General features: G+C 46.9%; 2 protein-coding genes across 2 annotated transcripts in view; one reads left to right on the top strand and one right to left on the bottom strand.

The window, feature by feature from the left end:
- The window catches only part of NECAB3 (N-terminal EF-hand calcium binding protein 3), a 164,828-nt gene that overhangs the window by 111,854 nt on the left and 34,384 nt on the right, over window positions 1-18,590 (top strand). The window lies entirely within an intron of this gene.
- ACTL10 (actin like 10) lies at window positions 16,124-17,242 on the bottom strand. Its single transcript, XM_090020423.1, has one exon. The coding sequence runs from the start codon at window positions 17,240-17,242 to the stop codon at window positions 16,124-16,126; it is 1,119 nt and encodes a 372-aa protein (XP_089876549.1).

Here is an 18,590-nt window from a genome sequence, read left to right as displayed (position 1 = left end):
TGTGGTGGGGGTCATCATGCCATAGAATGACTTACCTCAGCTAAAGGGAGCTGCCCTTGTTTGAACTTCTGCAGCTCCTCAGGAAGGTGCCTTCTTTCCAGCAAAGCTTTGCAGAAGCAATATAAGCCCCCTTCTCCAGTGTGAAAATCTATTTTAAGATGCTGTCATTCATTATAGATTTTGCAGAGTGTGGGTACCGCAGAGGCACAGGGGCTAGGAATAAACATTACACATGAACCAATTAAGTGATCAGAAGCTGGTTTAAATCTGTAACAGAACAGATGTTCAGTGCACATAGACCAGTTTGACAATGGCTGAAACTGGTTTAAGATAAACCTGGTTGAATGTAGTATTAGACTTAACTGATTTGGGTCACATCAGTTTGTGCAATGTCTGTCCCAGGCCCCTTGCTGGTTCAAGTTAAATCTAAGTCCCCCAGCATCCCAGCATGCTCTGTGCGCTGGGCAGGACTCTCTGCATCAGAGCAAAGCTGGCTCCTCCCCTCTGCTCCCTGGCCAGAGCTCCTGAAAAGACTTGCAGGCACAGCAGGGTCTGCTGGCTTTCCCATGCCCCCCTCCTCCTGCCCCCTCACCAGTCACTGATTAAGCAGCGAGCCCTTCCTCCTCTCTGTCACAGCATGGACCATAGCCAGCATGTGATATGCTAGCTAATACTGTGTAAGGCTCCAGCAGAGACTGCAGACACAGCAGGATCTGCCTGACTTCCCCCTACTCTACCTCCACACTTCTCTGCTCAAGCAGGAAATCCCCTCCTTCCTCCTTCCCATCTCCCACAGCACAGACCTCAGGCCCACAGACCCTAGGCATGTGGTATGCTAGCTAACGCTGAGAGGTGTGCGTGTGTGTGCGTCTCCAATTTCACTGGGGCAGGCAGACAGAACAGTGACTGCCTAGGGTTGTTTGGACGCTCCATATCATCAACAGATGCATGCACTGCACACACCCCCCAGTGCCTCAAAGTGCTAACTTGGGGCTGGGGCTGGCAACACTCCCACCCTTTGAGCAGCCAGTGGGGAAAAGCCTGGGACCATGCAGGCAGACCTCTGTAATGAGAGAGTCCTGCCGGGGCCTGGCTACCCTCTCCCCTCCCAGTTCAGCTCCCTGCAGAAGGGGAGGGAGGGGTGTTCTAGTGCCCCCCGCTTCTAGCCTGAGTCACTGTACAAATGTGCCTGAATTTCCTCAGTCCAGAGGGAATGTCTGTCCAGTTTCAAATCAGTTCAGCCTAACCAAGTTAAACTAACCTGCAAAGATTGAGTCGATTCAGACTTTTAAATGTCTGTCCCTAGCCAGGAAGACAAGGACCTTAACAATTCAATGCACTCCAGGGAATACAAATGATGTAGCTACCAAAGAGTGATGGTGACTGAAATATGTAAGAGATGCCCTTATTAAGATCTGAGAGGATGGAAGCCCTAAGGATCAGCTGCTAACACACCAAAACACATGTGAGGATGGTAGTGAAATGGTATAACTGCCTCATTGTCTCTTGGAGAGTGTAGGCATCATTCTCCACCAAAACTGGTGTAAGTCAGGAGTAACTCTACTGACATTGGAGTTACAAATGTTATAAAACTGATATGAAGGAGACCAGAATAAAACCCAGAAGGTTGCAGTGCCAGTTCCCATTAACTTTATCAAACATAACCAATCACCCTTCTCAGAATCCCTATGGAAAGCTCAATGCTGTCAATTTATCCTCACAACCTGGTGGAAGCCAGTCCTGCAGCCATCATATTCATCACAGGAGCTCCCAGAACACCTGCCTTCCATACTTTTCAAGCCTTGGGTACCCCTGGCATTTTTGTTCACTTGTCCTCCAGAGACACAGAAGTCACCAATTAAACCAGATCTGAAAATTGAAAGGAAGGTAAGTTGGTTTGCAGCTGTGATACTGTAGAAGGCCGTGTTATTTTAGAGAGAAGGTCGCTGTTGGAGAGAAACATTCAGTTCTTATGCAGGAGAAGCATTAATAGGCTGAGGCTGCAGGGGCTGTGGGCCTGCCCCAGCAGGAGTCTCAGTAGGCAGTGGAAGAGAAGAGAATGCATCTCATTAAGCAGGACCATACGGTTGTAAAGTGTTGTAAAGGCTGCTTGCTATTTGAAAAGCTCTCCATGAAGATAGGGGGGCAAAGACATTTGGATTCTGGAGCAATTCCATCCCTGAAACAAAACAGACTGTTCCCAACAATACAGAAGATGAATAATGTATCCTTTCCAATAGGCTCCAATTGGGAGCCAGTAAATTAGTATTCTCTACCTTTCTTCCTCAGATGGTCCTAGAGAGGGCCTGTGTGTAATTTGTTCCAGACGGCTTTTGCGGTAAATAGAAGAGCATGTCTGAGTTTGTGGGAGTTAAGCAAATACAAAAGAATGTTGCTGGTTATTTTAGTGTAAAAAGCCTCAGCTAGAGCGAAGAATTTAGTGCACAGATGGAGCCACTCCAGAAATCCCAAACCCAGGGGTATTTCCCTCAAACTAGTGCTGTAGGACTTGGCAAGAATGAATTCTTTATTTTGATTTTCTTATTACTGGGGTAAAAGGAGATTGCAGCAGCAGGGGGAGCTCTCGCCACGCCAGCTAAGAGAGAGAAAAGGTAGCACTGTGCATCCTAGTGTGGTAGCTGTTGAGGAGCTCTGCTTACTCCAGCCAGGGTACACTTCTCTGTCAATACAAGAGAGGAAACTGAGCCCCCCCTCCTTCTCTATTACTGTCACCCCATCTCATAAGCAGATGTATTCAGTGCAAGAAAAAAGAGAAGACATAGCATGTTACCATGCTAAAACTATGCCAAAGGTTTTCAAAGCCCCCTAAAGGTTTTGGATTAAATTGAATGGGAATTGTGTATCCAAATGCCTCTGGTGCCATGGACATGCATCAAGGCTGGACACATAACAAGTTGACACTATTGCAATTTATATTTGTATAGCAGTGCATATTACCCCCGTGTCTGGAACAGCCAGCCAGCCTACTCTCCTGGGATGTCTAATAGCACCTTCTGCAACAGCTTTGGCCAGGAGTTTGTGAGGAAGACTTATAAAATACCAAATTATATTCTAAAAAGTGAACATATAAAACATTCATTAATTTGATTTCAAAAAATATTTTTTTCCTTGTTTACATGCGTTTGTGTAGTGTACATAGAAGTAATTGCAAAATAGCTTAAAATGAAGTCTTATGTTTGTATATTGTGGGGAAGTATAGATTTGTGGGGGGCTGTGGGTGTGTAGGTATGTGGGGTGAGGGAACGTGTGTGGATATGTGGAGCGTGGATGGGTATGGGGTTTGTGGGGGCCTGTGTATATGTGATGTGTAGGGGGGGCGCAGGTAGGCATGTGCCCCTCCCAAAATTGGCTGCTGCTGAAGCTGCTGCTGGCTTATGCAAGCAGTCGCCACACCCCCTCGCTGACAATGCGGCCGCTGGCAGCTGTGGGCAGTCCCCGCTTGCTGCCACCGCAAGTGCGGATGGCAGCTGTGGGCGGTCACTGCCTGCTGCTCACCACCCCCACCTCGCCGCCAACACCGCCGCAGCTGTCTGCAGGCAGTCCCTGCTCATCCCGCCCTTCCCACTGACACCACCGCTGCCGCCTGCAGGTGGCTGCCATGCCTCCCAGCCTTATGAGGCACTCGTCATTCATGGGGCTGTGTGGGGGGGAGGGTGGCTGGGGTTTGTGAGGGGGTGTGGATCTGCAAGTATGGCATTGCAAGGGGGTATATGGGTGCATGAGTATGGTGTGGTATGCATGTGGGACTCACCCTACAAAGACAAACACACATACACACACACACACTCTGCCCTTGCCTACACACACACTCTCTGCCTCTGTCTGCTCATGTGCACACACACACCCATACTAGTATGGCCCTGTGCTCCCCAGTCAGGCTTTGCAGCTGGGAGCCACGTAGCTGGGAGCCATGCTGGAGCACGGTGGGGACAGGAAGCAAGGAAATGGCTGGGAGTGGATGGAGCTGAGCTCCTGCCTCCTGCTGATGGCTGCTCCCAAGTCCTACTTCCCCTGGCTTCTATCATCTTTGACAGGCAGCCAGGAGCAGATAAATGTTTTCTAAATTTTTTAGGGATCCAGCAAGCTGGATAGAAAGGCCTAGCCGGATGCAGCTGCAGACCATATTTTGCCTGCCCCTGCCTTAGAATGATGCTAGGTACCATGTATCTGCTGCTGTGCTATATTACTCCCACTGAAGACTCTCTCCCTGACTTTAGCTTGCAGGTAGATGGTTGCTTACTTGGAACCCTGCCCTGGGACTTCAAATTCAAAAACGTCTAGTACTGAGAGAGATCACTGTGGTTTTGCATTCACTTTTCATGTTTCTGGCTTATCTGCAGACGCATGGGAAGACGCTAGTTGGCATGAATGACACTGAAGGCTAGGGGGGCACAACAGCAGCAGGAGTGCCGCACGAATAAGTGGGGAGCTCCCTTAGACATCGCCGGTGCTGGTGGTGGTGGGGACAGAGTGACGAGCACCAACCAGGGGGCAGAGACCACCTGCAGATGCTGCCAACAGCAGCAGCAGTGGCCAGCAAGGATCACTGACTGCCTGCAGACAGTGGGGGGGAAGAGGAATGGCGAGTGGCGTGTGTCGACACGCCTTTTTGTAGGGGATGTACCACCACACTCGGGGTGCACGTGCACCTGTTTGCACCTCCTACATGTCGCCCCTGCTGGTTAGCAACCAGTGAACCTTACCCACCTTAAAGGCCTTTTGTTTATCAAAACCTACAGATTTCACAGCTGTGATAAGTTCATGAAGCCTAAGCTTTTTGGTGATAACAGGTCTGCTTGTTCTGTAGGTTTTTGTTGTGTGGATGTAAGAGGTGTAGTTTGTATCCTCTTGTCCTTCCACATCCATGGTTGCTTTCCAGTGACACAGTTTCTCAGAATATCAGATAAATAATGAGTTTCACTTGAGGCATAGACAAAATTACACTTACAGTAGTGCTGGCCTGACTAAATGGTCTTCCAATGACTTGGGAAGTAAGAAGGTAGCTTAAATACAACAGAGAAGCTGTTACACCTATCCCTCAGGTTTGAGATGGAAGTTAGCTCTCTGCGGATACTACTAGTTCAGAACTTACAAAACTATGAGTTGACCTCAGTTAATGCCCGTGTTATTGTGGGTTTTTGTCTCTGGGCAGAAATATTTCCTGCTCTGTATAGTCAGGACTGCTTGGGAAATTTGGACAGCCATACTCAATTAAGCAGTTAAATCATAAAGCCTTCTTCACTTCTGTGACAGATGGTGTCTAGACTGTCATATACAAGCTGCATCTATTATCTACTCTAAATATTGAATGCCAGTAGTTGTAGTCGTAATACTAGCTGTTGCAAAGCAAAGCTTTGCGACACTTTTATATCTATATGGCAAGCTGCAAGGAGGGAGGGAATCTTTTGATGAGGCTATGTACAACTGCCTATATGTGAATTACACTTTCTCTATATGTTGAGGATGATCAGTGGGGCCAAGATCAAAACACAAGAGCGTGTGAACTGCAGAGTTGGCTTTATGTCACCCTCATGTGACCAAACCTTAAGGAAACTCCATTTTCAGACCTCAGTACAGTTTACAGCTGCCACAAGGTTCAGGTAGGTCTTAAATGGGGCATGAGCTTTGTGCTACCTTCTACAGAAGGGTCATTTTTGTCCTTTATGTGGAGTATCAGTAAGAAGCAAGGGCTCAGTTGGCAAAAGAGCTCCTGCTTTTCCCTTCAGCAAGTGGTGCCAGGGAGCATTGGTAACTGCAAAAGGGCTGTGGAAGGCTGTACGTTCATTCTGAGTGGGGAGCAGCTGTAGCAATGTGAGGAGACTAGGTAATCCTCCTTATACCTCACTCTTGCCTTGTGACAGCAGCTGCTCTTCAACCAGAACAGAGGAGGAGGGCAGGAGGCAGCGCTGGAAAAGAGAACATAATGCCAACTGGAAGGTGATAATTGCCCTTGAATTAACCCAGTGGAGTCCTTGTATAAGAGAGTAAAACACTATGGCGGGCCTGATTTATACAAGCCTTAGTCACACTGAGTGTTGGGGTGTAGTGGCATAGAATTCTTCTCTAGCTTCAGACATAGGAGCCTAGGCTCGTACCAAAGGCATCCCCTGGCAACCCAGCTGCGAATGGGCACCTGGTCATTCAGGATGGGGAATCCAAGGTGCCTAAGCATGATGCTGGCCACATAGCTCTCTTGTGTGGTGATAGCTGCAGAAACTCCCATGCCTAAACCGTGTTGGTCCAATGCATCATTTGGCTTGGGTGGACCCTTCATTCACTTTGGGTGTGCCTACATGAGACACTACAATGCTATAGCAATGAGCTACGGCAGTGTAGGGTTGGAAACAACCCATGCACTGCTGGAACTGTGCAGTACCAGCAGCTAAAGCAGTACTAAATGACTACACAGTACCAACTGTGCAGTCAGGGGCACATGTACCCTTTGAGTAGCATTTCTGTATTATAATCCACAGACACAGTACAGAAAGGGGCCCAAGATTTTATAGGAAGTCAGTGGCAGAGCTGAAGACCGAACTATATTTGTGTTGCCTCCTAGCCTTTGGTTGCCAACCTGGGGAGACCATTAGCCTGTGATAAAGTTCCTAAACCTACTGGCCTATTATGTGAACCATGCACAGACTTGGCAATGGATTTAAAAGTCAAGCTAGAGATTCCATCAGAGCTTATCGTCACACTGGCTGGGGCCAAGCAGGCACTCCAGTATTAGACTGAAGAAAGACTGAGTTCCCAGTACACATCACACCTGTGCTCTCCTCCTTGGGCAGTTGTTTGTCTGACACTGTTGGAAATGGAATCATTGAAAGAGTTATATTCAAGTGTTTCCTTTAAGACTTGTGACATTGAAGATCTTCAGCTTTTCCCCATATCAAGAGGAGACACAATAGGAATTGGAAGCATTCAACCTTAATAATACTGATAACATCATTGGACTCTATTTTGGACACAGGCTCATTGAAGAGCAAATTTACAGGGCCCAGTGGGGGGGGGGGTGAAATCTGACAGGCTTCTGATATTTTCTGTGATTCATTTCCCCTCTCATCTGAACGACCTGGAGTTCACATCCGAGTGGGAAGCCAGAGACATGAATGGGCTAACTGTCTCTTGATGCTTCGTTTCCTTCCTCGTTCTGATTAAGTGGTATTTGAACACTGGGAGTTCTGGGTGTAATTTAAATTGAGGCTCAGAAGGAACAGGGGAATGCAAGGGCAGATTGGGAAAGCAAAAGATACTCTGTATCCACTAGTTTCCCTATTTCTCCCAGGAGCATACCCCAGCTGCTCATGGGGCAGAATTGGTGTCTCCCAACCTGATGTTACCATGGAGATATCACTTGGGCTCCATTCTGTAAGTCCTTGCTCATTTTAAATAACACATACTTTGGTGAGCAGCCCCACTAAAGTAGGTGCTGCCCAGTGCAAGCAGCCTTATATGCAATGCCCTGTACCAAGTAGGGTGCAGATGGGAAAAGCTATTAAAAGATTTCTGACTGGAGTGAGCAGAGCATGGGATTGAGCAGAGGGGCCCAAGAAAAAACAAGGGGAACGGAAGGGTTTTGAGGAGTGAGAAGGAACAAAAGGGAAAAGGAGAACCACAGATGGAGGCAATAAGAGGGACATTAAGGGGAGGGAGCAGAGAAGACGGACAGTGCAGACAAAGAAGAAGAGAGGAAAAGATGGAGCAAAGAGGTGGAGAGGGTATAGGAAATTATAGAAATGGAAAAATGTGTTAGAGCGGAGGAGGGGAGAAGAGAGAGCAGAGAATAAAAAGCCAGGGAATTAATATGTAACCACTTAGTCTGGCCACAAACACTGGCTCTAACAAAGCTAATGCAGGCTTTGGGAGCACTGAGGTGTCAGAATCTGCTCACATAAGATACGACGATTCTTAGCTTCATCCCTGGGGATGTCAGCCAGCCCTGAGGGGCTGTGACCTTTCAGGACTCACGTGAAGTCTAGTGGGTATATTATAGAGGCATAAAGGTTAATAAAAAAAAGGAGATAGATTAGAAAAATCTCACTGATGAGGATGCAGAGTCTCCTCAGGAAAAGCTGCCTGGAGGGGGCAGGGATGTGATAGGATTTTTTTGCACCTCTGAAGGACTGTTATAGAAAAAATATTTGCGCAGTTCAGTAAATTAGCGTAAAGAAAACTCTTCAAATCACTGTGAAGGCCTTCTTTGAACTGCTCCTTGAAAGCACATTTTTGTCTGCCCTTCTCCACTGAATATCTTGACATCATGAGGCCACTGACTGACAATGTTGAGACATGTGCTTGCCCAGAAGTTACCTTACCAAGTGATCAAATGCAGAAAGCAGGTAATTTCCAGTGCATGTGTCTAATTAGCCATGGGAAGGTGAAACTTACTCTATTTGCTTATGCATTCCTTATGCAAATTAGGCAAAACTGGGTGTGCATTTTGTGTACACAACATCCTTACATTGTCTTAAAATCAAGCTGTGATGCATGTGTAGGGTTCTACAGGGACTTGTTTTGGATAGCAGAGGCCATGTACATGAGTATAGGACAGATATGCATACCCATGTAAAGAAGCCTCATACAAATGCCAGTGTCCTATACAAAAATGCTTTGCATGAACAAACAGAATTTAGCTTTGCCTGATGTTGCAAAGGCATTTCATATGCATTTAAAAATGTATTGTTTTGAGGAAACTTGTGCATTGCAAATGTTGAATGTCATGTGGGAAGAGCCATATACCATAACAACCTCCTTCCTAAAGGTGGTCTTTCTGATCCCAGCGTGTTTCTTGTCTCCTGGTCTTGAAATAATTTCACAGGGAAAGGCCAAACTGATTAATAACAGTTTATTGGGTGGACATATGTATAATGTAGGTGTATTGAAGGTCTTTCCAGAAAAAACAGCATAGATTATATTTCTTGTAGAGGTAAGTTTCTAAATAATAAATGCTCTTCAAATCACAGTCATGCATCTGAAGTGTTCATCTTCCTTCTGGTTTGGCCCCACAGAACCCCATTAGTGGTGATAGTGTTTCTCTCTCTGACACTGGACAGGGAGATCCTTTCCAAGTAGCAGGGAGTACAGTATGTACCAGAGAGGAGGCTCCCCTATTAGGCTGTCCAGGAAACAGCCTTCATCCAGTTCAAAGACCATAACCCCTAACAGCAAGATGGAGCTCAGGGTCTTCCTTATGTTGTAACAGCTCTGCTTTTCCTTTTCCTTCTCCTTGTCTTCTCTTTCTGCCCCCCATGGGTGTGAGAGTGGATCTGGTGGTAAGCCTGGATCATCTGCCAGGTGGGAATTTCCCATCTCTGGACTGTAGCTGTGACTGGGAGATGGCACAGTCCTGGGGGGTTGGTTTCCTGATTGGGTGTATTCAGTACTGGCCTGGAAAGTTGAAAAAAAATTTCTATAACCTCAGAGTGCTGGCCTGAAGGCAGGGCAGGTAGAAGCCCCAGAAGTAGGCTATACTCAAGAGGCCAGTGGTAAGCTCCCAAAGCAAATGGGAGATATGATTTTTCTCCAATGACAAATGAATATTTGGGGTGATTTCCCTGTGACAGCATGAGTGTGTATGCAGTAATATGTTATGTGTCTATGAGATGTCAACTGTCTGAATGTTATGTGTATTTTCTTCTCCTTTCTCATTAACATATTAATATCTTTTGTTGATGTTTGTAAGAGCCTTGGTTCATGGACTGAGGACTAGAATCCCAGAGGGAATTTGGGTGTCACAACTCTGAGCATTGCCCCCCGCCTAAATTTTAGATGCATTGAGGAGTTTCCAACATCCATATTATCCTCTAGGTCTCCTCATAACGTGGAAAAAGTTAGGTACCTAAACATGGGACCTATAAAAGAAGCACAGAGAATGGGGAGCTGCTAAAGGCAGCCAGTAGGAACTGCTGAGGACAGGTATAAATCATAAACCCAACCCCTCCTTGGGATTGAGGCTAGATGAAATAAAACACTTTGGTGCCTACACACAAAGTACCAATGCTGCACTGCCTAACTTGCAGGCATCTGGTTCCAAAGTGAAATTGCAACCCCAGAGTTAAGTGACCTGGGACAGAGTGTGAGGAGAGGGAGGTGCCTTAGAAGGGTAATCCAAAATATCTTGCATGCTAAGAAGAGACATGCCTAGAGCTAGCCAATAGGAAATGATGAGATTAAGGTTAAGATTAAACATTAGAGTTAGCAGGTAATAATTCCAAGAAATATTAGTTTGTGTTAAGGTTATCAAGTGCTAATGATCAGTCACACATTGGGGTTAATAGCCACTGTACTGTGCACTTCTTAGTCCTACCACTAGAGGGCTGGCAAGCAGGGTCGTGGCTAGGGGCTGCGAGTCTGTGTTCCATGCCTGCTCTGCTCACTGGATCCTTAGCTGCAGTATAGGCCAGGGGCCCCCTGCATCATTTGGATCACCTCATCTGGTTCCCAATTCACCCTGCTATCCAATCAACTCCCAGTTACTCCTTCAACTCCCTGATCAGCATCTCCACCCATGGATCTGCCAACCCAATCAACCTGTAAGCAGTGGCAGAGGCATCAACCCCGGGGGTGGGGAGGGAGGGTTCCTCTTCCCCTCCCCCTCCTGCTCCCAGGCTCCCCACAGCCTATGTTGCCCCTGCACACCCATATCCAACCCCTGCAGGGTTCAGGTGAACACACAGAACTTAAGTAAATTCAAGCTTGATAGCACAGCTCAAAGATAATCCTTGCCCAAGTGGTGTCACTTTTAAAAATGCCTAAAGGTCACTTAGCCCTCGTTAACAATCCTTAATATGTGATCATTCAAGTTTTAAGTGATTTTAACCTGGCCTAATTTTAAGGTACAATCTTACCTTAAATTTGTTTGTGCTTCAAAGGTTAGAAGGCTGTTGAGCAGGGATTTGAGGATTGCAATTTGGATTTATCCCCCAAAGTCCACTTAAATCATGGTGAAGGTACCAAAAACCATTTTGTGTAGGCATCTCCCTCCACTCAGGGCTCAGACCCCTAACTCTTTTAGAGTTAGGTGTTGAAGCTCTTTTTCCCAGAAACAAAGGAGTGGTCCTCCTGAAAAGATGACTCGTGGGGAACTTGTCACTACACAGTGCCATAAAAGGAGGCACCACATTTGTGCTTTAGGAACACCTAATGAATGGGATGGGCAGAGAAGCTCTTACTTTGTTGATGAGTCTTACATATAAAGCTAGCTTATATGTGAGACAGGTGTTGAGCTGTTCAGCCCTGTCAAGACTAGGGTACTAGTAGACACATTTAAAGACAAAATATTTCGCATTAGGTAATTTTAATGTCAAGTATTTAGCTTTCAAGGGAATTTAGGAACTAGCAGTGCTAGGGTTAGACAAGCAGGTGTTCTGAAGATCTACACTTTAGACTTTTTCAACAAAAGCATCCATTAAGCACTTAAGTCCTGCTAAAGTCTCTTTACATATGTCTCTTCTCAACAGCAGTGTTGCCCAGCTGGGGCATCTCTAAACATGCCCTACCTACTCATTCCTGCTCATATACTCCAAACCCAGAAATGCACCTCTGAGGCTTCTCTGAGACCTATCACTGTGACTGTTCTCCATCTCTGACATGTTTAAGAATGGCCTGTGAGGATGATTCCAGAGTGGGCTTGCTAGTGGCATTTCCAGCTTTGAAGCACGCAGGCAGGATGTGCTTGGGAACATCACTCTGGGGCATGCTGCTGCCAAGTTACAGATATCTTCATTGTAAATCTAGCCCCTTGTCCTGCAAAATGATGATTCTATATAAGAAGGCTTGTCAAAATTCGATTTTTATTGATTAGTGTTGATTTTGTCTGATACTCACAGACTGATGGAAAATATTTCCACTGGTAATCATTGAAAGAGGAGGTAAGCAAAAAGCATCTAGGATGCCAGTTAGGAAATCCAGGACAAGTGGTACTAACTATGACTGAGGTCCTCACTGCAGGATCTACATGAAGCAGGGGGTGGACAGAGGCCAGGGCTGTGCCCCAGCAGCAGAGAAAGCCCTGGCTCCCAGCCAGCCCTATGGGGTTGGAGGAAACAAAGGGGCCCAGGGCTGCCCCTCTGGCACTTCTCCAGGCCAGCAGAGGATGAGCCAGGCCCTGAATGAGCATGCAGGGGAAACCTGTCCACTACAGCAGGGGCTTACTGGGAGGTAGAGGCAGATTAAAATTTATTGGGGAAACACTAAATTAGGGGCCCCCTCTAGAGGTGCACTGATATATAGGTTGCATATCGGATTGGCACTGATAAAAGGAAAATTTATCGACTATCTGCTTTTTTTGGCCAGTGTAGCCAATTAATGTCACCAGTAAATGCCCTGTGCACACAGCCAAGAATGCAGATGGGCAGCTTGGAGAGCAGTGCCCTGCCAGGAAGTCTGTGGGGGAAAGAGGCATGGGGAGAGGGAAGGGGTGTGGTGGGGGTGGGGCAGGCAGAGGCAGAGGCAAGTGCTGTCTAGTCAAGGCAGTGAATGGGACCCCAGGGCTGGGAGCGGGATGGAGTTGCGGGCAGCTCATCCAGGGTGCATGGGGAGAGTAGGGAAAGGGGGCACAGGGAGGTGGGGGGCGGCTCCCTGCCACTGTGCACACCTCCAGCAAAAGCATGGGAGGCATGTGCCCCCCCCTGGATTTTTGTGCAGGGTGAGGGGAACCTGCCTGCTGTGGGCTTGGGATGTGCCAGCCTGTTCCCAGTGTGTGTGTATGTGGGGGGAGGGGTTGGGCTGGAGCTGCACTTGGGGCAGGCTCAGTTGTGCAGGGTGGGTGATTGCAGCATTGGGAGGGATGGCTATGGGGGAGCTGTGAGGAATTTTGGGGTGTCTATAGCCCCAACCAAGCCCTCCATAAGTGCCATCCCTGCTCAGGGCACTCTAGTCTGCTGCCTTTTCCTCAGGAGTCCTGTGGAGTGCCATGAGCAGTGGTGGCACTGTGGGGGGGGGGGGGCTTGAGGGGCAGATATACCCACCCCAAAATTCCCCATAGTACCCCCATAGCCACCCCTTCCAGCACCACCACTGCCCACCCTGTGCAGCTAAGCCTACCCCACCCCTGCCCACTCTGAGCGCAGCCCCAACCCAGCCCCCACACTGGGAAGAGCCCAGCACAGCCCTAGGCCCCAAGCCCACAGCAGGTAGTCCACCCTTGCCCCATGCACAAATCAAGGGGGCGGCACATGCCCCCCCATGCCTACCCCAGGGGTGCATGCAGCAGTGGGAAGCCACCTCCCCCACCGCCTGTGCCTCCTCTCCCTACCCCCCATGCCCCCTGGACGAGCCACCCGTGACTCCATCCTGCTCCCAGCCCCAGGGTTCTGTTTACCATCCTGGCTGGGCAGTGTCTGCCCCTGCCCCACTCACTCTCTCATCGTGGGGGCCTCAATCTGCCTCCCCGCCCCGATGCTTTTTCCCCCTCACAGACCTACCTGCAGGGCAGTGACTGCCATGTATGCAACTGCACTCTTAATTTTGCAGGTTCCCTTGCATTCCCCCTGCCGCTGATCGGTTGGGCTGGAGCTGCGCTTGGAGGGGCCATGCTTGCAGTTTGCTCCTCAGCCAGGAAGCAAAAGCCATGGTTTTAAGTTTGGCACCATATTTTGTCTTCATAGTTTCATAGCAGCTAGGATCAGGAGGGACCTGCACAGATCATCTAGCCTGCCCCCTGCCACAGGCAGGAATGAATGCTGGGTTCTTCCCGCTGCTTATTGGCTGAGGGGCCCCAGCAGCCCTGCTGCCCATCAGCAAGGAGACAAAAATGGCATAAGGCTTAAAACTGTGGCTTTCACTTCCTTGGTGATGAGCAAAGAACAACAAGCAAGTGGGGCCTCTGGTTGGCAGGGGCCCCGCTGGCATGTGCATTAATCCACCTGTGCTAGCAGGAGGCAGCAGAAGGGCCTCACCCACTCAGGGGCTGCTCCAGCAGTGGCTATACTCACAACCAAGTGTCCCTGGAAAGAGACACACATGCAAGTGCAGATGCATACAGACACATGGGCCAAAAAACTGCAGAGCCATGGCTGGCAGCACTGAGGTCCCAGCTGCCAATAGCCTTGCCCCCACACCCCCAGTACAGCCTAACTAGCATGGCACCCAGGTCCTGCAGCGGTTGCCTGAGCCACTGCCGATGGAACTGTAAGCAGGCAGTGCAGCCAGGGCTCCCTGCATTCCCCTAAAAATTAATATTGATAAAAAGCAAAATGAATGCTTAAAAATAACTATTGATTTTTAGTTATGAAAATTTTTAAAAATTAAAAAACAAATTCTGTCAAGCCTATATGTAAGTAACAACAAGTGGTAAGAATGAATAAGAGTGGCCCTGCCCCGTTAATTACAATGCATCCACAGCTACTACTTACAAAATTATTGCTGGTATTACAGTGCATTAATCAAATGTTCTCCTCCTCCACGGTCTTTTCCTTCCACTGCTGTTTGGAAATTCTGACTGTTTCTTTAGAAATAAACCCTTATTCTGGGGTTTCCTCAAGGTAGTCGCTTTACTTCCTTGGAATATGATCAGGATAATGCTGCTGCCTTGCCCTTCTTAGGAAATCAGCTCCTTGCTGCCCTTTCTGTGGCTGCTGTATCAGCCACCAAGGGCATATTGTGATGTCACTACATTGGAACATTACAAGAAGCATGGCAGTGACTGGGTAGCCATGAGGTCCCATAGCCAGTGACCCTGACACTTGCCCTTAGATGTTCTTCCTAGGCACTGAAGAGAGGAATGTGAAGAATTGGAGTGGAATTAAGATACCCAAAGTGATATAGATTTGCCCAGACTGGATTTCACTTGGCAGATCTGAATTAAGTTCAAAGCCATCAGTAGGCTGTTAGTGAGAGACAAAATTTTGCTGCATGCTTTCCCCTCCAGGAAGATATATCAGTAAAAAAAAAAAGAACCACACAAAATCCCAGCTTCCTCCTTAGTGATAACATTGCCCAGTCTCAGAGTATTACTGTCCTAGAGAACAACTACTCTGTGGCTAAGGTTGGAAAATGATGGTTAGCTTCTCTGCTAACATCCACTAACCTGAGAGAAATTATGATGGCAGCAAATGGGGCCCAGGATGCTCCATAATTGCTCCAAGCTGCTCAACTACAAGAACAAAAGGTTTCAGGAGACTCCATACTGACAGGTTGGGTTTTGGTCCCAGATGCAGTTTTCCTACCAGATTTGATGTGTACAAGGGGTTCCTGAATTAGGACACTTTAAAAAAAGATGTTCAGAATTCAGAAAGACTTGTAACTTGTGCTGGATTTTATAGCAAACTGCCAAAGAAAAGGAGAGGTTTTGGAGAACTGGCCTCTTCAACTTGGAATCCAGTGCCCAGTACCACTGTTTAGTGGATTCTAAGTTGAAATCAGGAGTTACTAATGTCTGTATTAGCCAAATTGAAATGGCAGTACAAGGAGAAAGACCCCGTGGCAAGTTTTCTCCTAACCCGTTCTTCTCATGCCTCTCCATGAAGGTCCCCTGAGATCCAACCCACTGCATCCAGTAGAATTCCAAAGTATGCTAGAAGGGGGCTTCATCTAGTAGCTATAGGATTAAGTCTCCTTTCTAGTGACTTTCAGAACATTTCCAATACAGTTAAGGACATTTCCTGACAGGACTTTGTTATGATGAAGTTGCAAGAACACATCCTATTCTGTGTATGTACTATCTCCAGCCTTGAAAGGTAGTAACTTAGAATTTTAGGGGTTGTCTGAATATGAAATGGGACACAATTAATAACATTAGTTTGAACTGGATATTTTCGTGCAGATGTTTGCATGGGGACATGCTTATTTCAAACTATACACACTTGCACTAAAATAATCAAAGGTTGGAATTAAATATAATTTAATTATTTTGGCCCAGTTAGTGTCAAAAGTAGCTTTAAAATAGAAACCAAAGAAATATGAAGTTTTTGTTTTTTTAAACAGAAGGCTAATTAGCATTCAGATAACTGCAGGCTTATTCCACTCCAGTGGAGAGAACAAGAATTGAGATACTAAATGCACTGCTCTTCTCTGTTACCAAGAATTTTGCATTCCTGCCTGGACTTTATTTTAATAAAAAGAAATAAACAGTTTCAAGCTAGCAGGCAACTTATCCCTGGTTTGACTAATTGAATTTCTTGTGCACATGCTCTGCCCCATGTTCCTGGTACTCGCTCTTTGTCATCCACCTGTGCTGGAAAGATTTGTGTGAAGCTACCATGGATCCTCCAGCCCAGGCTGCCAGACTTCTTTCTGGGTTTGCCAAAATTTTAATCTGGTAACCTCTGCCATGGAACAACATCTCCAGCTCAGAGCACATCCTGTCTTGGAAGCCTGGGAACATTGACGAGCCCCCTGATAACACAATGTTACCGAGCATGTCCCCCTTGTACTCATCCGGCATCTTCTGGAGGCTCTGGAAGGCCAGGAGATGAAGACCTGGAGAATTTTGGTCCAGCAGCTTTGGCTGAAAAAGTGGCTCTGGGCAACAGAACCGTTCCTTAGTCAAGGTTATCCAGTGGCCATCAGGCGTCTTGCAGCTGATAGGATGCTGCTGCACTTCATCTTGGAGGTCTCTTTCATAGTCCATAGACACATAGCAGCACTGCTTCTTCATCTGGGTTACTGTCTTCTTCTCCAAGGCATTGAGGACCTGTGGGTCATTGGAGCTCTTTAGCAGCAGGTTGTGCATGTGTTTGGAAAGGAAGCACCCAGCCACATCTAAACGATAGGTGGCATCCCTGCAGGTTTGCCCAGCACAGATAGAAGTGCTGTGAGACACCCCAGCCCCAGCTTCCACAGCAAGGCCTGTGACCTTGCCATGTGAGCAGAGGGAAAGAAGCCCTGTGTTAGCCACATACAAAGCTGGGGTGCTAAAGGCCTCAAAAAGCACCTCTGCCATCTTTTCCCGGTTGGTGGTAGGACAGGAGGGAGAGTCAGTCATGATCACGGGGTGATCTTCAGGAGGGACTCTCAGCCCACAGAAGAAGAGATGGCTCCATAGGTTCTCCATGGCTTCCCAGTCAATAACAATGCCATGCTTGAGTGGGTGGCTTCCAGATGCTGCAGCAGTTTCCATCTCACAGCCAGTGGTGGTGCGATGCCATGGAGTCTGCCACATCACAGCTGGGCAGCTGGGAGCTACAGCTATTGTCTTCAGGACTGACTTGGGCTTGTCCTCTCCAGCAAAGCCTGCCCGAGTAAAGCCACTACCATTGTCTATCACGATGGCAGTCTTTCCCATAGCGTTACCTGTATCACCAAAGCATCTGAATTTTACCCACATGTGACTTCAGAATGGGCAAAATTACTAGTCAGTGATTAGAGAGATGGAAAGCAATAAAAAAGCTGACTCGCTCTGCAATGAAACAAAAGATTATCTAGAGACAAGTGTCTAATCATGTTAACAATTAAATAAAAAGGCATTGTTAACCTACTGTGGCAGCTGAGAAGCAGTGACCAAGACTCAGGTTCCTTTGGTGGCAATAATTAGGTTATTCTGGGCATGTCTACACATACGTTTGAATGCATGTTAACCTATTTTAATGAGCATTAAAGCATCTAAAAAAAACCCCTGTTCACCTTTGCTAACATACATTAAAATAGGCTAATGTGCCCTTTTCTAGTATCTTACAATGGAGGTACTACATTTAATGTGCTTTAAATTTAGTACCTGAAATGCATTAATTAACATGTAGACACACCTACAGTAGAGCTACCATCAGCATGAATTAGTCCTGCAAGGTACCGTTGGCTTTCCCAGCATGGGTCTGTTTATGTGTCAGTATTGTGACATTCCACTGGTGCCACACAACACTAGAAATGAGATTCTCAAGACAGACCATCCATTGCATTTTTGCCACCAGGGTCAATTCTATAAATGTGCTCTGAGCATAACTAAGCCAAGCTTGGGTTGGGCAGACTGCCTGAACAGAGATAATGTCTCTGCAAGGGAAGGATGAAGCTGTCGGTTCATGTGCAGAGTGACCAAGAGCTGGATCATGTTGGGAAAAGAAGCTTTAAAAGCTGGGGAGGTGTGAACTGGGACTGGGAATGTGGACAGCAAATATATTTGTAAAACCCATTGGCCTCCTATCTATGAAGGTTAGTCTAGGAAGAAAGGCAGAAGGGAGGGCAGGGTAACATCAGACAAAGTAGGCTATCACCTACAGAAGCGTATGAAGTTTTTAATGAGTTAGTCTCTAAGGTGCCACCCTGCCCTCTCTTTTGCCTGATATCAGACTAATGTGACTAACTACTTCCTTTATGCATAAAGAAAGTGATAACCTACTATTGCCACCAATTACTTAGCTCAAGTAATAGCGGTTTATGTGGTGGATCTAAAGTTTTCAAGCCTTCAGATAAATCAGGACTATATTATGATGCCACATGGTGTAATTTTCTGGTTTTTACTTTTCTTTTTTAAAATCTAGGAATTTACATTAAAAACATGCATGCTTTGACACCTTAATAAATGAAAAATAAAATACTTAAAGTTAGGAAATGTCAGCATGAACATTATCGATTACAAGATGAATTCAGTTCCCTTGTGGTCCTTGCATTTTGATATACCTTTAATTACATGCTTATAT

The sequence above is a fragment of the Crocodylus siamensis genome, chromosome 10 (assembly GCF_052110815.1).
Source record: "Crocodylus siamensis isolate JL-2025a chromosome 10, ASM5211081v1, whole genome shotgun sequence".
Lineage (NCBI taxonomy): Eukaryota > Metazoa > Chordata > Crocodylia > Crocodylidae > Crocodylus > Crocodylus siamensis.
Note: the sequence above shows the minus strand (reverse complement) of the source record. Positions and strands in the feature narration are given on the sequence as shown.

Excerpts from the sequence above, each read along its gene's own strand:
- ACTL10 (XM_090020423.1), bottom strand. The coding sequence starts at position 17,242 with ATGGGAAAGACTGCCATCGTGATAGACAATGGTAGTGGCTTTACTCGG.